This window comes from Nannobrachium achirus (genome assembly GCF_963921795.1).
Source record: "Nannobrachium achirus genome assembly, chromosome: 21".
NCBI classification, from domain to species: domain Eukaryota; kingdom Metazoa; phylum Chordata; class Actinopteri; order Myctophiformes; family Myctophidae; genus Nannobrachium; species Nannobrachium achirus.
The window spans coordinates 32,351,758-32,368,127 of record NC_137828.1 but is presented as its reverse complement, the minus strand read 5'-3'; the positions used below and the strand labels follow the sequence as shown (position 1 = coordinate 32,368,127).

Below are 16,370 nucleotides of genomic sequence, written 5' to 3'. Positions count from 1 at the left end.
AATGGCGGCCGAAAACAGTGCAGAATCTCAAGACGAGAAAGAAATTCTTCTAAAGACAGACGCCCCGCAAGAAGAAAGCGGGTCGCTTGCGGAAACCTCGAAGTCCAAAGAATCCAAGTTGACGCTGTATCACTGGACGCAGTCTTTCAATTCTCAGAAGGTGAGCGTCGCCGCGGTTTCAGCACCATGGCCAGTGGACAGCTCCTCTCAAGGGTAGAAGCGGTAGACGCACCTAGACACACACTCAAGGATGCTATGAGAGACCATGCATCATGTCTTCCTGTCAGCTATCATCATTAATCTGGTCAGGATGCAATCAAGAGACCAAGCATGTCTTCCTTTGTTTCCTTTGATTAAATATAATGTTGAGTAAGAAAATGAGGTCAACAATATCGTTTGTTAACACTTAGGCTATTATGTATGTATGATGCTGCATGCGTGCCTAGCCTACCCAAGGTTAGCATTTATCCAGTGTCTGTATTGCCCCCCATCTCCCCACATTATAAGCTGTAAAGCAATAGTTGTTTAACACAGAGATTAGCCCAACTGTAGTACAATGTGCAAACAGACTGAATAAAGGGGTGATGGGTGCATGTGTGGTTTTTAATGGGGATATTTTCCCATCTGCTGGATGAACATAATAGCCTTTTTACCCATTAATTTCCTATGGCAGTCATTTTAGACCCAGAGCTACTCAAAAAAAGGCAATGACATTGGTGGCTGGTGATCAGCAATTTCACATGTTCAAATGCCTCTGGTGGAGGAAGACATAAGGTCTTACTCTTGAGTCAATCAGATGAGAATCACAACATTTGGATTCAGGAAAGTTGACCCTCCAGTGTTGTTGACCCGAAAAACTGGAGGAGAAGGTTTAAGAAACTAATAAAAATGTGTTGAGCTTTAGTGTTTTCCCTTCAACAATCTAGTAGATTAGGCTAAACCACATTGAGCAGTGTGGCACATGAGAACCCAGTAAATAAAACATGTTGAACATTGTTTCCAAAACATCCACAGTTGACTCTGAATCCCTGTCATCATCAGTCTCACCTCATAATGTTGTAGTGATTGTAATGAGGCCTCTGAGGATTTTACTGTGCAACTAACTGTATTGTAGGTTCGTCTGGCCATAGCGGAGAAAGGCTTGCGCTGTGAGGAGTATGACGTGAGCTTGCCCCTGAGCGAACACAATGAGCCTTGGTTCATGCGTCTGAATCCTGCCGGAGAGGTTCCTGTCCTGGCCCACCATGACAACGTCATCTGCGACCCCACACAGATCTTGGACTACCTGGAGCACAACTTCAGAGATGGTGAGTCTGATAAGAACTTCACAGCATCTATCTATCTATCTATCTATCTATCTATCTATCTATCTATCTACTGTATCTATCTATCTACTGTATCTATCTATCTACTGTATCTATCTATCTATCTATCTATCTATCTATCTATCTATCTATCTATCTATCTACTGTATCTATCTATCTATCTATCTATCTATCTATCTATCTATCTATCTATCTACTGTATCTATCTATCTACTGTATATCTACTCTATCTATCTATCTATCTATCTATCTATCTATCTATCTATCTATTAGGGATGCGAAGATATACCGGTACGGATCGTAATCGCGATACAAACGTCCGCGATACGGTTGAATCGGTTCATTCAGTGTGTACCGGTACAATAGACGGCCGAAATCGTGATGGATCGTACCGTGAGTGTCTGGATCGGGATATTCCGCGATTGTATCGGTTCTTCCATTATAGTATTTCATTATATCCTGTGTTTCCGAGGCGCCATGAATGCACCATCATCAGCCGTTCAACCCCCTCCCCAAAAGCCAGTCTTTAACGCGAGCTGCGACTCGGACAGACGGACAACATCTGCACTCTGCATGCAGGCAACCAGGGAGACAGACAGTGCAGCGAAATACGAGTGAATCAACACAGACGAACTAGCAGCCCCACGGGTTAAAAAGATGCAAGATTAGTTGTACAGTACTTAGCTTTATATCATCCAAGTCCGCTGCGCTGATTGTTGTCACAGAGTAGCACAGGCTGATCGAGTGATATGTAATCAACAGCCGTTTCTTAGCGAATCTCCGACGGACAATTGATTGAGATCATCTTCTGCGCTATATTAACTGCACACACACACAACAACAATGTTGCTGGGTGTTGTAGGACTACTGCTTGCGTTTAAAACAAAGTATTTGTCACTGTTCTACAACTTTCCTGTTGATGCAAGCAACTCTCTCACTTGAAAGAAGCCTAATTTATACATCGCAGTACAAGGGTGTCGCACCTAAAATAGCAGACCTACAAGCTCACAATGCGTCGTGGATGCGACGCGCTGTGAGCTTGTAGATCTGTTTTAAAACATTTTGGCTATAAAAATTGCATAATCCTGGATTAAATATAATATAATATAATATAATATAATATAATAATACAAACCAGGGAGGGACTTTATTGTTTTTCAGGTCAAGGACCCCTTAGCTCAGACAGAGATCAAGCAGGGACCCTCGCTGTAGGCTAGGCATTATAGCCTACTGTATCACACAAATATTTGGCAGGCCCCCTGTAATAACCCTGGATTGGGGTCCCTGACTCCCAGTTGAAGACATATAGGCCTACTAATAATGACATAGGCCTTCTATATGATTAGTTATGAAACAATTCTACAATAGCCAGCAGCTTTGTGTTCTCCCAGAATACTATAGGCCTATGTTGGGTTGTTAGACAGAGCCTAGTACTACAGTGAAACAATAAATTGCCTTGAATTTAAATTACATACATTTTTAGTCGCTATGTTTTGTAAATTTTGGGATTTGGGCTTGAATCGTGGTGAATCGTGAATCGTATCGCATCGTATCGGGAACAGGGGTGGATCGCGATGTATCGTATCGGCAGGATTTCAATGTATCGCAATTATATCGTATCGCTGGCAGTGTATCGAGGTCTGTATCGTATCGCCTCAGTGGTCGAGATTCGCATCCCTACTATCTATCTATCTATCTATCTATCTATCTACTGTATCTATCTACTCTATCTATCTATCTATCTATCTATCTATCTATCTATCTATCTATCTATCTATCTATCTATCTACTGTATCTATCTACTGTATCGATCTACTGTATCTATCTATCTATCTATTATCTATCTATCTATCTACTGTATCTATCTACTCTATCTATCTATCTATCTATCTATCTATCTATCTACAGTATCTATCTATCTATCTATCTAAAGTATCTATCTATCTATCTATCTATCTATCTATCTATCTATCTATCTATCTATACAGTATCTATCTACAGTATCTATCTATCTATCTATCTATCTATCTATCTATCTATCTATATATCTATCTATGTCAGATTGAAAAAGGAGCACTCGTTTTCTTTGAACAGACATCACAAATAGACTAAAGGGAAGCACACACCGGCCACGGGCGGCTGCGCAGCGGCGTGTCGCAGTATTCCAAGGCCAGCATGAGATATCCTTGACTGAACCTCAGAACAAAGAAGAACGTAGTTCATGTTTTGAAATGGCCAGGAAAATCCTGACCTTAATCCAATAGAAATGTCGTGGAAGGACTCGAAGTTAACAGCTCATGTGAGGAAACCCACCAACATCTCAGAATTGAAGCTGTGCTATACGGAAAATAGAGGTTCACATACATTTGCCACTCTCAGATAGTATTAATGTATAATTTGTCTCAATTCCTAAATGACCACGGGTTTATGTATTAATGTATTCCATTTGTTTTATTTGGTCATCTACTTTTTAATTGTTTTTATATTTTTTTTCTTTCTTTTAGGACTTCTGATGATGTTTTAGGTCATATTTATGCAGAAAATATAGACAATTCTAAAGGGTTCCCGAACTTTCAAGCACCCCAGTGTTTCTAATTTGTGTGCATTTTTTGGTATGTATTTAATGTGCATTGACGTTGTAGTCCATGGGCCAGACGGGTTGTCGGTATCAAAAAGGTGGCAAAGGTTACCATGCATTTTTGAAAAGCTCTATATCTGTAGATTATATTTTGGTATGATAACCCTTTCTTAGACACAGCTAAATTGGTGTAAATCAGCCGCTGGAGTTGGTGTCCCATTAACTTTACATTACAGGGGAAAAAAAGCAAAAAAATAATCTGCTTTTAGTAGCATAAGAGGGGTCAAACTAGGGGTTTGTCATGATGCCGAATCCATTGCAAGCATTTGTTCTGCACAAAAAACATTCCTTGGGCTATAAATGGCCTCAGAAGACAATGCATGTATGGATGTGCATTCATGTTAGTCAGAGTCCTTAGGGTTTTATTTCTCGTGCTAATCAGTCTAAAAGCGTCACATTTTGCACAGATGTAGCCCAGGGCATGCTCTAATGATTTAGCTAGGGCGCCTGAGTCGGTGACCTTCGGGGTCACCACAGCTCCAGAAAAACAATGGTTTAGTGATGAAAAGTGATGAGTCATCACTTTTCAGAGTTTTGTGGATGTTTTCTGGAGCCCGAAGGTCACCGACTCGGGCGCCCTAGCTAAATCATTAGAGCATGCCCTGGGCTACATCTGTGCAAAATGTGGCGCTTTTAGACTGATTAGCATGAGAAATAAAACCCTAAGGCCTCCGACTAACATGAATGCCCACCCATACATGCATCGTCTTCTGAGGTCATTTATAGCCCAAGGAATGTTTTTTGTGCAAAACATATGCTTGTAATGGATTCGGCATCATGAAAACCCCTCTTATGCTACTAAAAGCAGATTATTTTTTTTAACCTTTTTTCCTGTAATGTAATGTTAATGGGACACCAACTCTAGAGGCTGATAACACCAATTTAGCTGTGTCTAAGAAAGGGTTATCATACCAAAATATAATCTACAGATATAGAGCTTTTCAAAAATGCATGGTAACCTTTGCCACCTTTTTGATACCGACAACCCGTCTGGCCCATGGACTATTTCACATCAACTTTTCAAAGTTTAATTTGTGTAATTTTATTTATTTCATTTCCCATCATTCTGCCTTGGTTTTCATTGATCCACACGGTAGCCAGTGCATGTTCTGAGAGGCTGCCTCCCAGCTGGATAAAGAGGAGACAGATTCCGGTAAGATTGGCGGCTCTTGGCGGTGCTGAGAAGCAACATGTGACACAACATCCACTGTTGTGGTGTTACATTTCCACTACTAATGTCACTTCCTAACTCCCCTTAGCCAGAGCTTAGACCAGTGGTTATCAAACAATTTCATGTCAAGGACCCCCACATTTATATGCATTTGGCCGCGGACCCCCATCTGAGAATAAAAAACATTATTCAGCATTTTCCATTATTTCCAATACTTTCAAGATTATTATTTTTTTCTTAATTGACACTGAATTTTACGTGTAGTTCCCACCCAGAGATAACCCATTTGACACTCTCAGAGTTACAGACTCGTAAGGGTCCATTCTGACCGCTGGTAGTCCCCGGACCACACGTTGAGAAACCATTAAACACATCTTCCTTTGGCCAGTCGCCCTGATTGCCTGTAGCATTTACGAGGTCACCTCAGGTCCGCTCTTTTGTCAGCGGCTGAAAGAAAGAACGGCTTTGTTGCTGCAAAGCTTTAGGAGAAACTAAACTGACACCAGACATGCTGTTTTCCCCTCTGGTTCTTTCCCATGCCTCGGGTTTCTCCAGACGACACTCCTAAGCTGATCCCAGAGGAGGGCAGTATGTACTACGCCCGGGTGGAGCACTACAGAGAGCTGCTGGACTCGCTGCAGATGGACGCCTACACCCACGGCTGCATCCTCCACCCGGAGATCACCGTGGACTCCCACCTACCGGCATACGCCACCACGCACTTACGCTGTAAGACGCATGCGGACGCAAAATAAAAGGCTCAAGTTGTTGGCTTGGCTCCGAAAGAGGTTGTCTGTCTATAAGTGATAAGTCTGTCTGTCTGTCTGTCTGTCTGTCTGTCTGTCTGTCTGTCTGTCTGTCTGTCTGTCTGTCTGTCTGTCGGTCTGTCTGTCTGTCTGTCTGGAGATAATGTCGCAAACCCAATTTCTTGTGCACACTATCAGAAGGCTAATGTAGAATCCCACCGATTTGTGTTCATAATGTCCTTGACTTTCTGAAATATTCAACATTTAACCTTTTTTAAGCATTCATAATGGAAGTCAAATGGGATTGTCCATTAGTCTGGGCATGGATGACAACATCGGCTGGACTCTTTCAGAGTTGAATCGGCTGTGACCTCATGCGTCATAGATACATCATAGATGACACATTAAGCCATGCTGTTATTGGACCCAGTCTTGTGTATTGTCAGAATTTGTCACATGTCCAACAAAACAACAGACATTCTGAGCTTAAAGTTTTGTAAATAATTTAAAAAATATGCTATCCAATGTACCAACCTCACGAGACAAATGTTGTGCATGTGCACACATGCCTGGCAATATAAAGAATTGTGATTCTTACTGAGAATCATTACCGATAGTCTCTATATTAATCTCCACAGTAACACACTTTAACACTAAATAATAGCTTTCCAATTCACTGTTGTGTTTGCATGTGACAGCACAGATTGGAAGCACAGAATCGGAGCTGAAGAAACTGGCAGCGGAGAACCCTGAGCTCAAAGATGCTTACATAGCAAAACAGAGGCGCTTGAAAGTAAGTCATCGTTCAAGCCAGTGGAGTGTGAAGTGCAATGTTTACCTTTTGATTAGTCATAAAAATAGCTGTCCAGTCAAAACCGTTGTTTGCCATGAGTGACTCAGTGTCTTGCACTCTCTCCAAGACCCGCTCTCTTTGAAGTACTGTGTGCAGTGCTGGGCAGGGGGAAAGTAAATCTGAAAGAGCACATTATTTCAGTCTGTTGACATGAGCAAATAAAATATGGCCATTTATGGTTTACTCTTCCCTTCCCCACAGCCCCTACAAATAAAAGTGTATCTGTGTATTTGGCTAAGAGCTCTCTTACACATTATTCAGCGCGTACACATACATACTGTAGTATGGCAACATACTGCAGTAGCCAAATACAATTTTGCCAATAATTTGTATTACTCCAGAGCCCCTAAAGTGAGATGGTGCAGAATATACTTTTACGGTGTGGGAACAGCAAAAAAGAACATCATGGTGTAACAGCGCCACCATGAGGTTGCTTAGAAGAAGGGAAATCAGGGGCGGAGGTTGTGGTTTGCCAGCCAAGGTTTGGCATGGATAGGGGCAACGGTGCCGGAGATAAAAGTAGGGGCAAAAGTGTGACGTGACGAGACGGACAGACTGACTGATGGAGGGACTGACTGACTGACAGACAGCCGGTGGAGGTTTTCATAGTAGTTAAATCGTTCCCTCACTTTATTAAAGCATGCACTCGATATAATTAAGTTGTTCAATGTATTAAAGTAAAAACCTCACGACTTTACAAAAACGTCCTCTCATGGATAATCCTATCATCTTACCAAGTTATTAAAGGTGATACACCATGCATTTAAAAAGTATTTATGTCATATTGTTTATGTCCCAAAAACGTTTTTCAAAAGGTTTGAGGCTAAATTACCACTCCTGAATAGAGAGCCTCTCATTTTTTAATGGCTCTCAGAGCATTTCAGCTGCAGTACCACCTTTGGCCTGAACGGCGCCCCCCCCCCAAATCCTTTTGAAAAAAATATTTATTTGAAAAAAAAAAAAACATTTTTTAGATTTTTTGATTTTTTATGATGACGTCACAATCGGCAGATGACGTCACAATCGGCAGAAAATCTGGATAGCCTGTTTTGAGAACCCGTGGGATACTTTTAACCTTCGCCTTCTCAAAACCAGAGAAAGACACAACGGTCAGAAATGGGACTTTGTGAGGGTAGAAGGTGCTAGTGGGACCCCAAAAAAAAGGTTTTAAAATAGGAAAAGTGAAATTTCATGGTGTATCACCTTTAAACAAATGCCAAGTTAACTGATAAATAGCTGATGCTGAGCTAAACATATTTGTTTTATTTTGCCGTTTTAATATTTAAATGTTATGGTGACCGTGAAAGAATCCACGCGCAGCGGCTGTTTGTAGGCTACTTGCCTCGCCATTGCTGAGTCAGAGGCTGCACGCACCGGAGAGGAAAGGAAAGAGAAAGGCAATGTTAGCCGGGCTTGCCATTCATTAACACTTATGTTGCAATGATTTTTTGTCTTCAATGTCTCGCGTTGCCATGGTTACCATAGACTTCCATGTAATTGTGCAATTGTGTAAAAAGTGCACGCCCATGCCTAGATGATGCACCACGTGTGTAGATGCTGTTCACAGCTTTCAAACAAAAAAATCCGCTTGGAAATCCGTTCAGGCATTCATGATTTATGGGCCATTATGTTTTCTTCAGATGTAAACAAACATGGCTGCCATGTTTGAAAGAATGGGTTGGTATGGGGGTTAAACATGCAATTTCGCGATCGCGATCATGCCTAATACATTTCTGGAGGTCCAAAAAACATTTTTGAAAAAAAAAAATGTTTTTTTTTTTTTTTTTTTTCCTTTTCAAAAACGGCCCAAACTCGGGAAACTCGGGGTTGGCACAGCGTTGGTATCAATACAAACTCGGGAAACTCGGGGTTGGCACCAGATGATTGTCCACATTATTTCATTGGATTCATGAAGGAATACGACTTTGAAATGCCGTGCGTGCAGTGAACCTAGAGTGGCACACTAGTCTTTCAGCTCGGATGGATTGAAATGCAAAGAAGCAGCATAATGATATTATGACATCATGTTCCTTCAGTCCAAGCTGTTTGACCATGACAACATGAAGTACCTGAAGAAGCTACTGGACGAGCTGGAGGGTGTGATGGAGCAGGTGGAGACAGAGCTCCAGAGGAGAGCAGAGGAAACACCAGGTATTCCAGCATGAGTTTGTTTGCCACGTAGCATTATGGGTAGTAGTGCATGGGCCGATATTCAAAATCGAATGACGTGATATTTGTGTTGTTTGAGCTGTCTCTGAGCTGTGTTTTGACAAATGGCTCTTTTCCACTATGAAGGGTAACCGGGAACCTTCGATAACCTTTGAAGTTCTGTGATGTTTTCTGTTTTTATTTAAGTTTCCATTATAACAAGAACCACCTCTGAAGGGGGGGGTATGTTATTAAAATGATACACTGACTTCTGGGTTCCCAGAACTTGGGTTAGTACTACCTCCACTGTCCTCCAGAGCATATGGCTCAAATTAGGTTCTGAGAATCTTGCCTGACACAGAGCCAGGTAGTGTATATAAACAGAACCTGCTAAATACGTTTCACGGCACTGCACTGTTCACGTAGCTCTTGCAGTCGAAAAAGAGGCAAATGTCATCCCTTTGAACCTGTTGTTCCTGTGTTGCTGCCGTCTTCCCTGTAGAGGAGGGCAGTCAGGCCTGGCTGTGCGGCGACTTCTTCAGCCTGGCCGACGTGTCCCTCGCCGTCACCCTGCACCGCCTCAAGTTCCTCGGCCTCTCCCGCCGCTACTGGGGCGAAGGCCTCCGCGTCAACCTGGAGACGTACTACGAGCGCGTGGTGGAGCGGCCGGCCTTCCGCAGGGTGCTGGGCCACGTCAACAACATCCTGATCTCGGCCGTCCTGCCCGTGGCGTTCCGCGTGGCCAGGAAGAACGCGCCGACCATCCTCGGCACGACTCTGTTGATCGGCGTTCTCGGAGGGGCCACGTACCTCGCCTTCCTCTACCTGAAGAAGAGGCTGATCTTCACCAGCTGAGGTAGTGTGGTGAGGACACGGCGGGTCACGTTGGATGTGTTATAGTGATCGGCCAAAGAGAGACAGAGAGAGAGAGAGAGAGAGAGAGAGAGAGAGAGAGAGAGAGAGACAGACAGACAGACAGACAGACAGACAGACAGAGCTCGAGAGACAGAGAGAATATAAGTTTCTACTGCCTGATGTTGCACAGCTACAGTACATCAAGGCTTTGGATAACCCCTTAGACATGATAGTTTAAGTAACTGAAACATTAAGTTTATTGTCACAGTGAAAACTGTCTTTACTGTGTTGCTGGTTGCACATGCATAAATGCACTTTTCGAGACTCATTTTGCTCAGTAATGTACCTTTGCATTTAGTAATACTGTTCGAGTAACACGATCTCAATGTCTTATTTGCACGTTATGGATACAACCCCATGCACCCATGTACCGTATGTGATGGGATGCTATTCCAATAATACAGCAAATACAACTTATAACAAATGCCATAATATGCTTTGTTTTCCTACAAGTCTGCCACGCCGTCCATCTGTTCAGTAATTAAGCAAAGCCATGCTAAGTCTTTTGTCAATGCCTTTCATGTCATGTCTAAGGCCATCCACCATTACAGCACCTGTGTGTCATGATTGATGATTTGATAGATAAATAATCCCTAAATCCCAATATTTGGTATGAGTGAACCTGTGAGCTGTTTCAATCCCATTTACATTGTCTTCATTCCATATAGTACTCTGAAATTAAACAGCTCTCAAACCTGTTTTTTCTATTCATTCCATTTGTTAGACTGCCTGTGCAGAGCCCTTGGATGGCATCCAAAATCCACAACACAAAGACATTTATTCAAATATGCTTTATCATACCCTACCAACTGTTTAACTTGTTAAGATGTTTTATCAAAACATGATCCAAAGACTGCTAATCATGAATCCTACGACCTGGAACCAAGTCAACATCCACAGTCACACCCAGTTGACATTTAACATAACTGGGCCCTGGTTCAAACCCTTCAGGGACTGTGCTAATTCACCTGAGCTCAACCTCACACTAAGCAGACATATAGGCTAGACCTCTCAACAAAGTCTGGCCTTTGTTTTCAGTGTCCTGAGGTCTGGCTAGTGTAGCTTGTCAGAGAAATACCCCACACGTGCGAAAGCTGCAGTATACACAGTATGCATGATGATCTGTCAAAAGGAACGTGAGTGCATTACTACAGTGTGTTGCCATTGGAAAATTATACTTGCAATATGGCAACAGGCGATCCCACAGGGATAGTTCAATTACATTATTGCAGATAGTGAGAAACTCATTACAAACATCTGTGTTACTGTAATTGAGTGCTTGTACTTATTTTTTAATACATTCTAAAATCAGTATAGCCTACTTTCAATTCTACTTTCATTAGATTTTCTATTCAAGTCAAGAGTCAGGAGGATAGCTTTAAGGCTCTTTTCATTTCATAAGGCAATCTTTGAGAAGTATATCTGATAAAGAAAAGACAGTCACCACATTAAGAGGGCATCAGTGAATTGGTTTACGGTGAGGATCCCACATTGGCCCATTTACCGTGACCACATCATTAAGATTCTATGTCATAACAGGGTAGAGTTTCTTAATTTTACTATATGCCTACAACAAATACAGTGAGATATGTATTATATCTACACTAAAAACAAGTGTGCCAGTTCACACAGATGTAATAAGCATGTAGTTATTGCAGTTTTCTGATGAATCCTTGGCTTGCTCATTATACCACAGAACATTTACCCATGAAGAAGCGCTTCAGAGATCCATGGTGTATCCCACACGAAAGAGATATTGTTGCAAAGAGAACTTTGACTGACATAAGTAAAGCAAATATGCACCGAACCCAATAAAAACACTGTTCAATTCCTCTGTGTCCACACCAGGATGTAGATGTTGCACGTTAGAAGCATTTCAAAGGCAATATTTATCATTTACATTCTGCAGGATCTCATTACAAAGAGGGGAAGATGGAGAACACACTCCTTCACCCATCAACTGAATAACATTGTCCTTGGCTTAAAACTTTACTGGGTCTCCAAAGTCTGATATCCCTCCAGCCAACTGAACACAGAGGTCTGTGTGAGTTACTACTCTTAACCACCGGGTGGCAGTGTCTCATCAAGGAACACACGTTCCCCTTGATTCCTCTTGAAATAGATTCCAGTCAATCAGATGGGATCTGTAAAGCAGTGGCTCTCAAAGTAGGGCGTCCCCAGCCGAATGTGTTAATAGTATCAAAGGTTTAAGCACTTTAACCCTGTAGCCAGTACGCATTGTGAGCTTGTAGATCTGTTATTTTCAAAACATCTTGAAAGAATGTAAAACATGAAATTTAAACAGCATAAATCTTGGGTCCCTGGCACAACATATTTTCAGATGGGAGTCTGGGGGGGGTGGGGGGGGTCCTTGACATGAAAAAGATTGAGAACCAAGGCTGTAAAGGCCAATACAAGCAGAACAAAATGCTAATAACATTTTCAGTCTAACATCTTTCTTTTCATCAAGCAACAAGGCTGTGCTACTAAGGCTTAAGCAAGGCATATAATATTCAACAAGGTATCATAAAGAAGGTCTTACGTAGCAGGTGCTGGTAAATGGGTTTGTAAAACATCTATAAGGTTCACAAATCACAATACACACATTACGGATCTACAGGGCTGCTCCATTGCAGCACACAGGATAGAGGGAATGACTTTACAGCGATGTGTGTGTGCGTGCGTGCGTGCGTGCGTGCGTGTGTGTGTGTGCAACTGTGCGCACGTGTGTGCGTGCGTGCTACTGCTATATATTATAGCTGCAATGATGGCCAACAACGATTCAGCCAGCTGAGAAAATAAACCTCGCGCTGGAGCTGCACACGGTCACGTATGGTTCAATTGATTGGAGCTGACATCTAGCTATTCAGTTGTTTAAAATCCAACAGGTGGCTCACGATAATTGGGCAAAGCTCTCTCCACGTCTGGCCCTGCAGTGAAGTGAATTCCGCCTGGGCTGCAGACTAAGTAGTATCTCACAGCATCAGGGATATGCGTGCACCTCAGATGACTGACTATCAGTCAGTCTCAGACTACCCACCACACCACATCCTCCACAGGATATGTTCTGTCAACGGCTGCAAGGCCCCTACGCACACCAAGGCGAACACACACCCACACACACACCCACACACACACACACACACACACACACCCACACACACACACACACACACACACACACACACACACACACACACACACACACACACACACACACACACACACACACACACACACACACACACACACACACACACACACACACACACACACACACACACACACACACACACACAGCCAGGAGGTTTTATTCACTTTACATTGTGCCAAGCGTCAACACCAAAATAGATTCATTTTTCCTGTCTTGTTTCCCGGAGCTGTCCAATTCGTGCCTACTGGACTTGAAGCCTGGATTCGCCTTGCCTCTCGGTCTGAATCCCAATGAGAGCACAGACCAGCGGCTCTCAAAGTGGGGTTTAGGGAACCTCAGGGCTTCTTGAGGGTGTTCCAAATGGACCCTTACAGGTCTGCAACTCTGTGAGAGTACGAATGGAACCAAATGGACCCTCACGGGTCCATTTGGTTCCATTCGTACTCTCTCAGAGCTATGGGGGTCCTTGAAATTAAAACATTTGTTTGAGAACCACTGGCACACCCGGACAGACACAGGTCACTGCTGACGTCATGGATGATGTGGGATTAGAATTGAGTCAACACTGTTCCAAAGCTCTTGCTTTGGGGCATCTTGACTGCTGCCAGCGGTGGAAAAAGTACTCACATATTTTACTCAAGTAAAAGTATCAAAACTGCAATATAGAAATACTCTGTTAGGGTGCCCTCACACCAAAATACCTAGAGTGGAATCCGCCAATGCATTTCAATGAGAATGGAGCGTTTTTTTTTTGCAGAAATCCTCTAGTGGCAAAAAAACGCTCCATTCTCATTGAAATGCATTGGCGGATTCCACTCTAGGTATTTTGGTGTGAGGGCACCCTTACAAGTAAAAGTGTTGGCATCAAAAGGTACTTAAAGTACATAAAGTAAAAGTACAAAATGTCTGAAAAAAGCAGATCTACAAGCTCACATCTTGTAGATCGGCTATTTTCAAATAGCCTAGGTATAAAATAGGGCTAAAGTGGTTTATGTATGTTTTAAAGATAATTTTTTGGGGCTTTTATTCCTTTATTGATAGGACAGTAGACTGACAGGAAATGGGGAGAGAGATGGGGAGAGACATGCGGCAAAGGTCGTCCGGATCGGGAATCGAACCGGCGACGACGGCAGGCATCCATGCCTATGCGGAAATGCCTAAGTGGTATAAGCATGGACCAGTAGGCCAGCAGGCGCCCCGGTTTATGTATGTTTAATAATATTATAATTTATATTTGCAAAGTAACTAGTAAGTTTTCAAATAATTGCAGTGCAGTAAAAGTACAATATTTGGATCCGAAATGTAGTGGAGTAGAAGTAAAAGCATTGGAAATTGGAAATACGCAAGTAAAGTACAAATACCTCAAAATTGTGTGTAAGTGCAGTACTTAAGTAAATGTACCTAGTTACTTTACACCACTGGCTGCTGCTGCTGCACGTGCTGTATGCCAGCAAGTGGATTATTTGTACTCCCAATGAGAGTGTCTTTAAAGCCCTCAAGTGTATGTTAGAGATGGTGACTGGCATGCTGACAGACCGCTAACACAGAGCTGCATGTAGCCTCTCTGCTGCCCTTCAAATAAACAAACCCAACTGTGTCCACAGGCATCTCTCCATTACAAATGACTGATTATTACCCTCCTAAACTTGTAATGAGTAATATCATATTTTTTATAACTTTAGGGATGGGTATTGGCAAGAACCCAAGATATGATATGTATCACAAAACTTGGGTCACTATACGTTTGTATCACAATATATTGCGATGCGATACATACTGTATTGCGATAGAAATTGCAATATATTGCGATATATATTGAGATGAATCACCGGAAGGCAAACTATATAGCCTAGTACAGCGATATCTAGAGGAGTGGAGTGTCAGAACCGGACCAATGATTTTTCTATGCATGGAAACAGTTTTTTTTTCTTTCTCCAAAAGTATCCACAGGTTACCTGTGTCCCATGATTCCTTGCATAAAAGTTGGGCATCACGTCCTGTTCCTCTGACTGTAGCTGTTTCATTCTGACTGGTTGCTGTTGCTGCTGTGAGCCTGTGACTCCTGAATCTCTGCATGGTGATTACTTGGTGCTTTGTTAAGGCTTTCGTCACAGAGGCAGCTGCAAGCGTCGTAATCCACTCCCATGTTAAGGGAATAACTTCCGGGTTATTCCCTTAACATGGGAGTGGATGGGGGTTACGACGCTTGCAGCTGCCTGTCTGACTGCGCCCTTAATGGTTTGAATCAGCCGTGTGGAGGAAGTGAAGCACACATTAATTAACACACCATTAATTGTTTACCAGCAAGCTCCTAGGGAAGTGTGGATAGTGATACTACAGCCTGGAGTATCAATGCAGTATTGGGGAATACAATATTGTGATATATTGCGATATCAATTATTGCCCATTGCCCACTTTTTCATGTAATACTGTTTAGATTTGCTATATTTTGCATTGCTTTACTAAATGTTTTAAACCAGGATAATGTATAACACCCCATAAAAACAGATATTTCGTGCATCCATAATGGAGTTCTATTGTGCACGCTACCACTTGTTGCAGCAGCACAGACCGATGCCGACAAGGTTTTTTGGTTCTGGACAACTACCGGTCCCACCAAATTCCCACTTGGCTCAAACCATCCCCGGGTGTGGGACACATATTATGTCCATATATGGACCTCTGTGTCTGTCTGTCACAAACTATCCCAGGGAAATGAGGCGGCACAAGAGATAGGACCTGTCAAACGCACGGCTGGCGACATCCAGGAAGCAGGAGTGCGAGTTGGCCAGGCCCACATGTATCCACCATTACGTCCAGTCCAGGTCAGGACCATGGGAAATGGCATCGAAGAACCAGATTTAGTCACTTTATTTACACAATTTTTACGACCAGATTGATGAATCGGGCCCAATATTTTTATTTCTTAAGAAATACACACGCTTTCTGCCTTTCCTGTTTCCATCCTTAATGGTCTTTCACTGTTTCTGTCTTCTGAATACAGTCCTTCTGTCTGTCTTTCACTGTCTCTGTCTTATGCACACAGTTCTTCTGTCTCTCTTTCCAGTGGAGACTTGTTCCAACTGTGTCAAAGAGAAGGGTCTAGGTGGAGTAGGGAGTAGTGCAGGTGCCTGTGGTGCCTGTGTGGATATGTGCGCACGTGTGTGTGTGTGTGTGTGTGTGTGTGTGTGTGTGTGTGTGTGTGTGTGTGTGTGTGTGTGTGTGTGTGCATGTGGAAGGAAACACGTAATGGAAACCTTGCATGGAAACCCCCAGCAGATAGACAAAATAGACATACAGTATATAGGGAGGTACCCACAGGCAGACAGCAAGAGGTGTGGTCCAGTGGCGTGGACAATTGCCCTGAAGAGATGGAAACTTGATGCTTAAAGATGCGATTCCAGACATGGAGGGGTCATA

The 16,370-nt window shown here is 42.7% G+C and overlaps 1 protein-coding gene across 1 annotated transcript; it reads left to right on the top strand.

Annotated features, from left to right (window-relative positions):
• Window position 1: 1 nt before the first annotated feature.
• gdap1 (ganglioside induced differentiation associated protein 1) lies at window positions 2-9,736 on the top strand (the record flags this gene model as incomplete). Its single annotated transcript, XM_080751874.1, has 6 exons — window positions 2-160; window positions 1,115-1,307; window positions 5,690-5,863; window positions 6,579-6,673; window positions 8,770-8,884; window positions 9,384-9,736. 6 exons carry the CDS (start codon window positions 2-4, stop codon window positions 9,734-9,736), a joined length of 1,089 nt encoding a protein of 362 aa, XP_080608000.1.
• Window positions 9,737-16,370: the final 6,634 nt, after the last annotated feature.